The sequence below is a fragment of the Belonocnema kinseyi genome, chromosome 2 (genome assembly GCF_010883055.1).
Source record: "Belonocnema kinseyi isolate 2016_QV_RU_SX_M_011 chromosome 2, B_treatae_v1, whole genome shotgun sequence".
In the NCBI taxonomy this organism is placed as follows: domain Eukaryota; kingdom Metazoa; phylum Arthropoda; class Insecta; order Hymenoptera; family Cynipidae; genus Belonocnema; species Belonocnema kinseyi.
Window position 1 is genome coordinate 81,877,733 of NC_046658.1, and position 12,679 is coordinate 81,890,411.

General features: G+C 33.6%; 1 protein-coding gene across 1 annotated transcript in view; it reads left to right on the forward strand.

The window, feature by feature from the left end:
- LOC117167017 overlaps positions 1 to 12,275 on the forward strand; it is a 34,570-nt gene extending 22,295 nt beyond the window's left edge. Inside the window, exons 4-5 of the mRNA XM_033351566.1 lie at positions 6,563 to 6,673; positions 11,694 to 12,275. Of these exons, the coding sequence (XP_033207457.1) occupies positions 6,563 to 6,673; positions 11,694 to 11,838 (256 nt within the window). The 3' untranslated portion in view covers positions 11,839 to 12,275. The remainder of the gene's footprint in view (positions 1 to 6,562; positions 6,674 to 11,693) is intronic.
- The last annotated feature ends 404 nt before the right edge of the window (positions 12,276 to 12,679 follow it).

Here is a 12,679-nt window from a genome sequence, read left to right on the forward strand (position 1 = left end):
ATGCAATAAGTTTATTTTCTGAGTCGAAATCATGTCAAAGTTAGGTATCAAATCGTCATATGGTGGAGATTGTAGTTCTAACGTCAGTCCCACCAAAAACTTTAGTTAATAAGGGAGGGTTGGGAGAGGAGGAGGTAGAACTGGAACCGAGAGAGTGGTCTTAGGTTTGTGTTTTTGTTATCATGCTGAGAAGGTCACCAGCGGCTTATTAAATAGGGAAATAGATTCATCAAATAAAATGTGTGTTGGTAATATGTCAAATTTGATTTGAAACGCTTCAAATTCCTAATATTTCAATCAAAAATACAGGCATTTTTACACCAAATGATTGAATTTTCAAAAAAAAGAAACTTTCAAGGTAATAGTTAAATCCTAAACCGAAGCAAATTAATATTCAATCTAACATTTTTAGACTTTTTAAATCAAGAATTAAAAAATTTGTAACAGAAATAATGAATTTTTAAATCATTTTTAAATAAATAAAACAGGATGAATTTAAAAAAAGTTGAATTCATAATCAAAAAATGTTTTCCAGTCAAGAAATTGAAAACATTCTATATAATTGTGGAATTTCCAACCCAAAAATATGAATTTTTTACCAAACTATTAAACTTACAACAAAACAGTTTATTTTCAACCAAATAGATAAATGTTCTTTCAAAATAGTAAAACTTTTAAGCAAAGCTATTAATCTTTAACAAACAAATGAATTTTTAACATTTTAGTTCAACTTTCAACCGAAAAGATCAATTCTCAACAATAAATGATTCAGACAAGATTAAGTTTTAAACAAACAGTTGCAAAAGAGATGAACTTTCAAACCGTAAGACGAATTTTGTATCTAAGAGTAAATTTGTTACCAAGAAAGATTTTTCCGTCATCAAAGAAAAAAAAGTCATCTAAAATGTTGAATCTTTAAGCCAAAAGCTGCATATTCTACAAAATAAAAAATTTCAACCCGAAAATATAGATTTTCTGCACTAAAGTTCATTTTAAACAAATTAATAAAAATCTTCAGTGAAAATGTGAATTTTTGACTGAAAAGATTAATTATTTACCAGAAAATAAAACTTTTTCACAAAATGCATGAATTTTTAACTAATTAGTAGAATTTTCCTGAATTTTTGCATTTCTAAGGATATAAATGACTGATAAATTAACATAATCTACTGATACATTACCATGAAATATTATAAATTACCTCAAATTTCCTGATATTTGTAAATAATATAAATGTTCCATAAATTATCAATGTTTTATAAATTTCTGAAATTTATCAATTTTTCGTATATTTCCGCAAATTTTTTAGAAACTTTTGGATTTCCTCCAGAAAGCTTTTGTTACATTCAATTTTCGGAAATTGTTGGTAATTTATAATAAGTTTATCCAAAATTTACCAAGTTTCTCATAATGTTTGAGACTTAACTATTTCCGGAAATCTTTGGTAATTTTACCATTAAATTTCGAAAAATATATGGAAAATTGGTTTTTATTGTTGGTCAAATTAAAAATTCCCTGAATTTTCTACGAAAAAAATCGTGAGCAACAGGTACTGTAAGTAAGAAATTGTAACTCTTGTGAAGTTTATCATCTGGATCTTACAGCTAACTCTCACTGTGTGGTATTGTCTACTTCTCGCACTTGTATTCAATATACTATTTTGTAATGCATGCATGGAATGTTTGCTTTTCGAGGCATGTACAGCGTGCAGGAAGTGACCAATTCCCAAACCGTCGTTTAAAACAGGTATTCAAAATTTGTGTATACTTACTGCGCTTGCATACTTTTTGCAAGATATAGTTTTGTAGCCGTTGCGCTTGCGCATTTAGATTTGTAATTATCTTCCAGGAATTCCGGAATCATAACATCAATTCATTGTGAGTTAACGCTTCGCAGAGTAGTTTTCAGTAGTGAATTCTGATTGGACCAACTTCAAGTGATAAGCCACAATAATAAATGATTGATCAATTTCCATAAATTACCAAAAAGTTTGAAAATGCTGGTAATGATCATTCTTTAAGTTTATAACATACTAATAGGTTTTTATTTTGGTTCAGAATAAATATTACGGCGTTTTAAATTCGACGTGAGGTGGGGGGGGGGGGTCAACAATTTTAGAGGATTAAACTCATGTCATTTGTGGATTTTTATTTTATCTATGATATTGTGTATTCAATAAAACAGAGAAAAAGGTATTTAATTTTAAATCAATTTAGTGAGTCTGGAAAATAATGAGAAGATCGGGTCCAGTCAGCCGGCTGCAAATATTGATGTGGACTGAAAAGGCTCTTAAAATAATGCTAATAAAATTGGATGAGGTTAAAACGAAGGACTCGAAATAGAGAGTCGGAGATAGCATTGTGCTTCTTCATTGCACTCATTCATACATTCATTGTTTTGAGAAAAAAAATCTGGATTTAATCAATAAAGTTCGTGAATTGTAAAATAGGGTAGTTAAAAAAAACAGAAATCACAAGAAACACTATGCCTCAAAGTATGTATACATAAAATCTTCCAAAACTTGCAAAATCCAGACGCTACTCAAAAACCCAAAAAATTAAAATAAAAAGGGATAATATCGAGTGTATTGTTTTCAATTTATAAATTAATTCTTTTCTTCCCACCCTATTGTTCTAATCCAAATTTTACGAGAGTCGTATTTTAATTTATCTATATGTACATTATTTCGAACACATGTGATCTAAAGAGGTACTGAATTCTGCAATGTAGCTAAGTTGTCGGGCACAACAACTATCAAAATACCATCAGGAATACAAGGTTCAAATTACCCTCAAACCAAATAAATTCCACACATTTGAAAATTGGACCGGGATGTCCCAAATGTATGTATGAGGTTCTTGGGGATGAAATTACTTGTAGGTGAAACTTGGTAGGCGAGGCGATTTCAATTGTTAATTGTACGGGCACTAGCTAGTAGAATCTTGGTGTGTGATGACCTTAACGTTCTCTAATATGCAAATTCACCTGCCACAACGAATTTGAATCCTCGCAGAGGCACATGAATTGCACAGACGAAGCTCCCATACTTCTACATTCAGGCAAATGCGCAAATGCAACTGTCACCTTAGATTTGTTAGCTTGCTCGAAGGATGCAGATCGACAGCTAGAATGGTAAATCGGAAGCACTAATCTTATTCAAGTTCCTAACTGCAGAAGGGTTTTCCCAATCCTAATGTTCCACAAATGCCTCTCAGTAGAACCGTGCTAACTTCTCTAGTCAATAACTCATCGTGATTATATAGCTCACAGAGGCTACCTCTGATTTGAGCAAAGGTTGATTACTTACAAGAGGAGCCTATACACTGCAGAATTTTGATTAGTGACAACATTTTAATACGTATATTTTTAGTATTTTTTGCGGGAAGCGCAAATCTGAAACTTTTGATTCGATACCTCCAAAAGTTTTCGAGATACCAATTTTTTTCTTTAAATTTTTTAATTTATATAAGTTTTTCATATTTCTGGAGGGTGGGTATTACCGAAGACACCCCCAGAGAAGAAGTATAAAGCAAGAGCAGGACCCTGGAAACGGGGAAGGTTCCGGCCGGCAGGTGGGGTTCGCCAGAGTCATCCTTCCGGAGGGAAATCATTGAAAAGGTGGGGATTACTGCAAATAAGGAAGGGTGTGGCTGGAATATGAGTACGAACAAAATCTCTCCTCCCAGAAAAGGGGTATAATATGTGTCGCTATAGTCTTTCTTTTGCATGAAAAGGGTATGAAAAACTGGTGGAATCCTGGAAAGGGGACAGGTATGACTGCCGATTGGCTGCCGCTGAAGTCACTTACCCTCAAGAAAGGGATGTCAATACTGGAGGATTCTTAAATGAAGTAAGGATGTCGCAGGGAATGGGTGTCATCGTTGACTCTACCACCAAGAACGGATATAAAAAGGGAGGCTGAAAACTCGAAAGGGTATCGCCAATGGGTGGGTGTCACCGAAGTGAGGTATGTAAAATATGGGGAAGCCTTGGAATGGGGCAGGATGTATCTGGGGTGTGCGTGCAGCCGCAGTCAATCTACTCTCAAAAAGGGATATAAAGCGTAGGTATGGAAAAGGTGAAGGGTGGGGCTGGGAGTGGTTTTTTGCCAAAGTCACTCTTCCCAAGACAAGGGGTTTAAAAAAAGGTAAAAATTCTGGAAAAGGGGCAGGGTTTGACTGACGTCGGGTGACGCAGTAAGCTCTTTGGAAATAATGTTAGTATAAAAATATTGATACTTTGAAAAATATTTGGGATATGTCAGCGAGTGCCAGTTCTATTTATTACTTTGTTTTTAACAATGAAAGTAATGAAGGAGTATATTAAAAACATTTTTGTTCATGAAGGAAAAATTTACCCTTTTTTTATTGATTTTGGATGAAATATCAATAAACAGAGCAAAGTCACTAAGAAATGTACAAATTTATATTTTTTTGTTACTTTCAGCCTAAATAATAAAAAATCCATTTTTTCTTTAAATCCGCCTTAAAATCCCTTTTTAATTCAATCAGTTTTAACTTGACAGAAGAAGCATTGATATCGGTTACTAAGTACGACCTCTAAACATTTTTAAACCGAAAATTCCACTTTATCTACTGTGAACCGCATGGTCCATTGAATAATAGTTTTGATAATTTGGTTTAAACCTTTTGTTGCACATTACCTATTTAAATTTTTAATAAATATAAAACCAACTTTTGGGTGCAAGAAGAAAATAAGGGAACGTTGATTACTCTGAAATACGAGTAGAACCTTGTTCGTCAAGTTTCAATTGCTAACAATTATTTCCTCTACATTCAGCCAATTAAAGGAATTACCATCTCATTATTAAAATTAAATTTTGTCACAAGCTTAAGATGCTTACTCTTTAACATGGTGAAGATATTTTTTGGTTTAGAGTTGGATTTTATTTGATTTTTTTACACGGGGCTTTCCTGGTGTATATCATCAGTTATACGGACGCATTTTTTAATGGCATCAAGTGATCTGATGAGGGCCGTGTGCCCCAACATATTGGACAAAGTCTGGGTTTTACCTTATCATTGACGGACTGAGTTGCAGTCAAGTACACGATGGAGTATTATTTTATATGATAAAATAATACCCCATTAAACAATTTCCCTTTCGAAGTAGGCGCGATTAACTCGATGGAGAAGGGATTAATATGAGGAAGGGGTTATATCGTTTTTAGAATTATCTAGCATTTCGTGTCATTTATTTAAATAACACGTTCGTTCCACAAAACTGCTCTGATTAAAGTTGCTGATCAATCTCTCTAGTAATGACCCCATGTGAAGAGCCTCACAAAGTCGTCATGGGAGGTTCATCACTTGGATCCATTAGTATCTAAGGTCTTTTGTTTCGAGCGCCATTCACTCTATTGACACTGTTTTTATCAACTATTTGTCGCCATCCTTTTCTGTCCTAGCATACTTCATTAGCTTCTTTCACGTCCATGCATTTTTCCTGCAAGATTTCGTATTTCTATGGATTCTTTACCATGTTTCAACTAGTGTCTCTTCTGCACCACATTCTTTGAGGAATATATCTCGTTACTCACTTTGGCAATCATTGTTCTCCTCGTAATTTAACAATTAAAAAAATTTAATGTATTGAATATTTACAATGTTTAAAACGTTAAAAATTCTGAATTAGGGTCTTTTCACATAATGCAGAAAAAGGTTATTGAAAATCTTCTTTTTGAGATATGGCATTTTAACAAAATACGCTACATATTAAAATGGGTGCAAGTGTTTTTTACTTTCGCTTACACTTTTTCTAATATGCATACTATAAAAAATATGCTCCTTTCACTCATTGAAAATTTTAATGAATTTAAAATATGTTACGGCGAGGCAAAAAGAAGACGAGAGAAGCTTGATTGCACTGAAAAAGAACTTTGTTTATCAAAGTTCAACTGTCAAATACCACAGATTGAATGGAAATATCCAATCAGACTTTATGTCAAAACATAGAACCGAAATTTCTGTAACACAAATAAATTTGGGTTCCGCTGGTTGATTACAGTTCTTCAAATTGTTGAAAACAAATAAAATGTCCGTGTAGTAAAAAGTTTTAAACAATGGCTGGGCAGGAAAAATTCCTTGGGGAATCGTTTACTTTGAAATTTGTACAGTGCGCTCGATCCGCGCTTCGAGGACGACCGACGAGACACTTAGCGATGGGTTTGTGTTCTTTCAAAACTCCACTTTTAGTTTTGCCACAGCTCGTATCATGGATAGATCCTTGACTGAATTTATTGGAAAGATCACTTCTTCTGGCTGATGCTTAAACTTGCAAAGACCCTTGGTAGGATATTGTGTAGTCGACAAAGTAAATTCAATTTTCACCTCATTCGTCACTCGTTCATGGGAAGAATGTAAGTTCATGAGTCAGGAGCTAGGGCAGGTTGCGGGTTTTGTAGCATGAACATACCACGGTAGGATAAATAGCCAAACTGTTCGCGTGTTCCCTGCTCTCCATTTTTCAGACAATATCTATTTTTCTCCTCGTCGTTGGTAGACCAACGAGTCACCCTGATCGATCGTCTTCTACTTCACAGGTTGGGATTTCCTGGTAAGCAGTGCCTCTTGAGATGTATTTGTGAAACGGCACGACAACCCTTGCATCCACACAATGGGCTTGTCGGTGATCTGATGCATATCACCTTGACGTAAGTCTTTGCTAGATATGAGATTTAAACTGGTTATCAGAAGCGAACTTAATCTGATCAATATGGGTCTGGAGGATTACTTCGGAAATGTGTACCTATCAGTATTATGTTAGAGGACGCTTTATATTAGAGTGCTTTTGTCGACAGAGAACTCGTAATAAAGATATAAAAATTTTGTTTGAAACATTGATAGTAATAATAAATGAGTAATTTTTAGCTACTGAAGTGTAGAAAATACTAATTATGTCCGCCACATCCTTGATCATATGTTTCTATATTCATCTGTTCCGTCAACTATTTACATTTTTTTAATCTATCTACGCATTACCTCATTTTGACTTTGACACACATGACTCTTTAAATTAAAGACTTAACGCATTAAGTTAACTCTATCTACCAGCGCCTCCTCTAAACACATTTCTCTACAATTTGCACTCATATTGGCGAATGAAAGTATCGCTCTTAATTGTAATTTTCAAGCTGTTCGTCGTGATTATTACTCTCTTTATTTATTTTACTTGTTTTTTTCATTTGTGCCCTTTGATAATTAAGCTTTTTCCTTTACAAAAATTATCCACTTTACATTTTAATACTTTCTAACATTATTCTATATTTCAAATTCCCTCAACAATCCACTAATTCACCCTTTCCCTTTTCATGTAAGATTTTTTCCATGTTCATGCTTCATTTTTCTATTTTTTAACATTCATGTAGCCAATACTTTAATGTTGCTCTACCTCATTCATATAGTCACCTTTAACTTCCTCTTTGCTCTTTATCCAAGTACTTTTTCTACTCTTCTCTGTTACCACACCTGACAACAGCAATTAATTTTTAGATCTTCTGTCCCCTTTTCTCTCCAAATATTTTGCTACTCTCTTGACCCTTATTCATTTATATTTTTCCTTAAAACATGCCTACGTTACTTTACTTTCTATTCCTTGCGATATATTTTTATCACTTTTTTGTGTGTTCTTCTCAATAATTTCCTTGACCATTAAGTCCTATTTAAGTACCTTTCCCTTCCTTCCATTACCTTTCCTCTTTCAATTCCTCGTTCTTTCTCCTCTAAGCAGGCTTTATATATTTTTTACCCCTAATTTTCGATAATTTTGCATCATACTTCCATGCTCTATTTCCTGTTCTCATTTTCATTTTATCTCTATCAACTACTATTAACACTTTATACCATGCCTGGCATCCGTCTAATCATAAAGTTCATTTAAGATACTTTCGTACACCATTTTCAACTGTATTATTTTACCCCTATACTTTTATTCCATACACCATTGCACTTGTAATTAGAGCCTCATACATTCTCATTTTTGTTTTTAATCAACTTTGAATAATTCTTGCTTGATACCTCACTTTTTTCTTAATGCCACATCAGCTCTTTTGATTCTTTTATTCACATTTTCCTTAGTGCTCCCATTCTTTATGAAATAATCCGAAATATACAAATTGATTTACTTCTTTAGCCTGCACATTTTTTTCACTATCATTCTTTACTATCTTTTCTTTTACGCCTTTTACTGAAGACCATTATTTTTCATTTTTTTTATATTCAATATGAGTTTCTTTTCTTTCAGGTATTTTTATAATCTGCTTATCATATTTCGCAGCCCCATTATTACTATATAATTTTCATATAAGCCAGTGACCAGAATCAATTCCCCTCTATCACTAATCCCCCTTTTATGTCCCTCTTGAATTAATCTTCCATATCCACAATGCATACCGCCAAAAGCAGTAGCATTAGCGGCCACTCAGGCCTCAGTCATAATTTTGCCCAAAACTTCTTTAATAAAACTTTTCCGACTCTTACTCTATTCTTAGTTTTCATATATATTTTCCTTACTCTTTCTACTAAACCTTTCCTTATTCCCCTTCTTGCCATCACCTTGCAAAACTGATTTCTATATACGGATGGAAATGCTGCCTTTAAATCCACGCATAAAATACATACTTCTCCTCCTTTTTTGCTTTTATTCCTTCTCAACTGCGTGTTGAAGAATGTACCTATTGTTCAAAGTGCTTTTGCCTTCTCGGAATTCTGCTTGGCTATCTGTTAATATCCCCTCACCTTCCACCTCCTTCTTTAGTCTCTCTGTTAATACAATTACATGAACTTTAAAAGTCTGACTTAAAAGTTTTAGATTCCTGTAATTTTATACTTTCCTTTTTTCTCCCTTCTTATGAATTGACGTTATCAGGTCCTCTTGCCGCTCTTCCGGGAATCCTTTTTCTTTCCAAACCCTTTTGACCACCTCTCTTATGTTTTGTTTAGCTTTCCCGCTACTATAAGTCCGCAATTCTTTGCTTAGAACATTCAAACCTCTCCTTTGTCCCTTTATATAATTGTCTGATTTGTACTTATATTTCTTTGTCCTCTAGCCCAATTTCTTCCTGATTCTTCACTGCCAATTGATTGTTTTTTTTCTTTTGATTCTTAGAACATTTCATTGGAACATCCGCTACATTCTTACTTTTTCAGCTTGTCACTTATGCCTTTTATTTATTTCAAATTTTATTAATAGTTTTGCATGCTTCCTCTTTTGTTTTAACACTATTAATTTCTTCCTCTATTAAGTTTTGTTTCGTTTCTTATTTTCCCTTTAGTAATTCCATATATATTTTTTCTTGATCCTCAAATATTTCAACCTATCCCTTTTTTCTTGATTCCAGTTTTTAGATGCTTTTATGAATTCTTTTATATTTTTCTTGCATTCACTTTGCCCCAAATTTGTGTACCTTCTTTGCCCCTTACCCAATTAACATTTGTATTTTTCATGGTCCTTCCTTTACCTTTCCATTAAATTCGTCCAAAAATTCATTTAAATCTACTTTCTCGAATTTGACTATTTCTGTCTATTACACATATTTTCCCTCCTCTTTCCACACTTCTCTCTCTACTATTTTCACGTCTCATTGTTTCAACTTCTTTCAAATATGAATATTTGGCAATATCCCCAATGTTTGGTGATCTGAAAATACTCTTCTGTCTAAATTAAATTTCAGTATCTTTTCTCACCATTCAATAATTGGAATTACATTATCAATTATTGCTGCCCAACTACTTCTCACATACAGAAATTTTCCTAATAAATCTCTTGTTTTGTCACTATTAAGTACATACTAACCTCTTTCTCACACCATCTCTAGCAATAGTTGCCTTACTTCTTTGTTAAGCAACTGATCTTCTGAATTTTTTCACTACATACCCCGCCCACATATAATATCCCTTTTTTATTTTTATATTCAAATATTTTCCCATTATCTCACCTTAATCCAGTCGAATATATACTTTTTATTTGTTTGCGTACCTGTTCTACTATCCATGTTTTCTTTTAGACATACGACCTCACAATTTTCTATGTGATACATTCAATATTCGCTAATATTTTTTTTCTGTAACATTCCAAGAAATGATCTTATTCATCTCCTCTTTTTCCTTCCCTGCCTTTCTGAATTTTCCTCGATTTTTATCCTTATTTCAACCAATTTCTTTTTTTATTCTCGTTTTTCTTTTTTTGCCCCTCTCCTTTACCTTAATAAAAGCGTATTATCCTTCTCCAGCTCTTCCTTTTCTTCATTCCATTTGCATCATCGCCCATTTATGCAAATTTGTTGATGCCCTACCTTTACTACCTTTCCATTGTCCCTTTTTTATAGCTGTTACTGTTATTTCACGCTGCTTTTCCGTTTCCTTGTATATTAAATCATGATAAAAAATATCAACAAAAATATTTCTTTTCATAAAATCATCTTCTTTTATGCAGAAGCACTTAGTTTGGACACTGGCCCTAACATCATTTCATTAACAGAAAGCTTTAATTTTTAGAATTCAAATAAAAAAAAAACATTAGGAAATTCAGCATTGGCATCTCTGAAATTGCATATTCTAAAACGAATATCGGTAAAAATTGAACTGCTCCCAAGAAGCATTACAAACTTGAAATAATTGTGCTTTTTAGAAATCGCGAAATTAAAAAATTACGATTGAAATTCACGTTTGCGTTTCAAGATATGCAAACCGCTTCCAAAAAATTTCAAGTTGAAATTTTTTTACTCAAATTTTTCCAATTTAAGAAGCCAAAATTACGACATTCGGGGCGGCAAAGTTTTAATGCGGATTACTTAGGATTTTGTTTTTAAAAAACTCGAATCTGAAACCTTTAAATCGACATCTCTAGTAGTTTTCGATATGAAAATGGGGAAGAATGTGACAAGAACGTGGGTATTACTGAACGCACTCTGTCCAGAGAGGGGATATAAAAAACACCCCCCGCAGCACCTTTTACTTCCATCCGCAACGCGATCTCAATTCTCGGAAAGGCTATAGAATGGAGGGCTATTGAAGGGTTTCATTGTACTCTCATGTGCAATCAAAATGCCATTAAAGTTATATAAAAAAACTATTGCACTAAAAGCTTTAATCGACTTCTGCAAAAAGGTCCTGCAAATTCTAGTGTTAATAATCTACAAACATTTAAACATAATTGATTACAATTAAATTGTGAAAAAAGGAGAACAGTTAAATGGAGTTGTGTGAAAGTCAATATCATTATCAAACAATAAAAAGATCACAATTATTGAGGAAAAGTATGCTTCCCATACTTGTCGTTCTTAATTACTTAATGTTCTCATGTTTCTCTTTCCCTTTATTTTCCACTCATACTTCCATTTTTCCAAGTTTAATACTCGTATCGATTGAACTAAAATCCATTATAACCTTTAGGTTGTTAATGATCTCTGATAGCCTTTTACATTTTTTGCCAAAGATCGGAACTATTATAGGTATAGGAGAACAGATATTCATACGAGGGAATACTCGTATGGGTAGAATGTAGGAGAGAAATGATGGACTAGGAACTCGTTTACTTGTGTGCGATATCGTCTATGTATGTAAATTCATCGGTTAACTAATTGAATTACCTTCCGTCTGGTGTATGTTGATGAGTTTAACAGATCAATTAGAATCGAGCGAGTGATCGATGTTTATGAAGGTGTGTAATTTCAGCCCATCTTCTACCGCTGACGAGGGTCTGCCGATTGAGTACGTCAGAGCAGAGCAAGTGGGCTTCCAGGGCGATTGTGAAACAATTTACTCCCTCTGTCCCTTTGCAATTTATGACTACATAACGGATGTATACAACAGCGAATAGTGTGCACCTGCATCTGCGGTAAATAAGTTAAGAACACTCTGACTGTGAACACCATATACGGTATGCATATATATGTATGTATAATGTAGGAACCTACACGTGATAGACAACATAGGCAAATAATTTGTTCTTCATTTCGCTTCGGATGAGTAAATCGAAATATTCACCGCAAAAACTATTTTGTGGACTTCACATTATTTTGGTATTTGCCTAACTAAACCCGATGTCTGAACATTAAGAATGTCCGTTAAATAATTTTAAAATATTGTAATAAAGTTGTATGTATGCCAAATATTCACTAAATTTCGCATAGTTTATGTCTCTATATTATAAAAAGGTATCACCACCACTTAACCACTGCAACTCTCCTTAAAACTTCTGCAACCCTCGTTACATCCTTTTATCCTTTAACTCCTACATCTTACTTTTTAAACTACCACTTATTTATAAAATACCCCTGTTTGCCTTTAGACGCAATGGGGATGTTGCATCGAATGAGATAAAAAGATATTTTGATTCTTTAGTAGCTTATTATTATATTATAATAAGAAACTATTTTTTATTTTATAAGAAATATGTTTTTTTCTTAAGTTTAAATATGGCTCCCGCTTGCGGCATTTTTCGTCAAACGCATAGATTGGCTCACTGGTGTCAGGACGCGCATATCTCTGACATGCGCAGTAGTGATTCCTGTGTATTTTTATTGACATATGATATATTTTATTGATATATTATGTCACATAACCTAAAAATACACAGGAATCACTACTGCGCTGGCCAGAGATATCCGCGTTTTGACACCTCTGGATTGTCTCTAATTGTGTGACGCCATTCTTCGTGG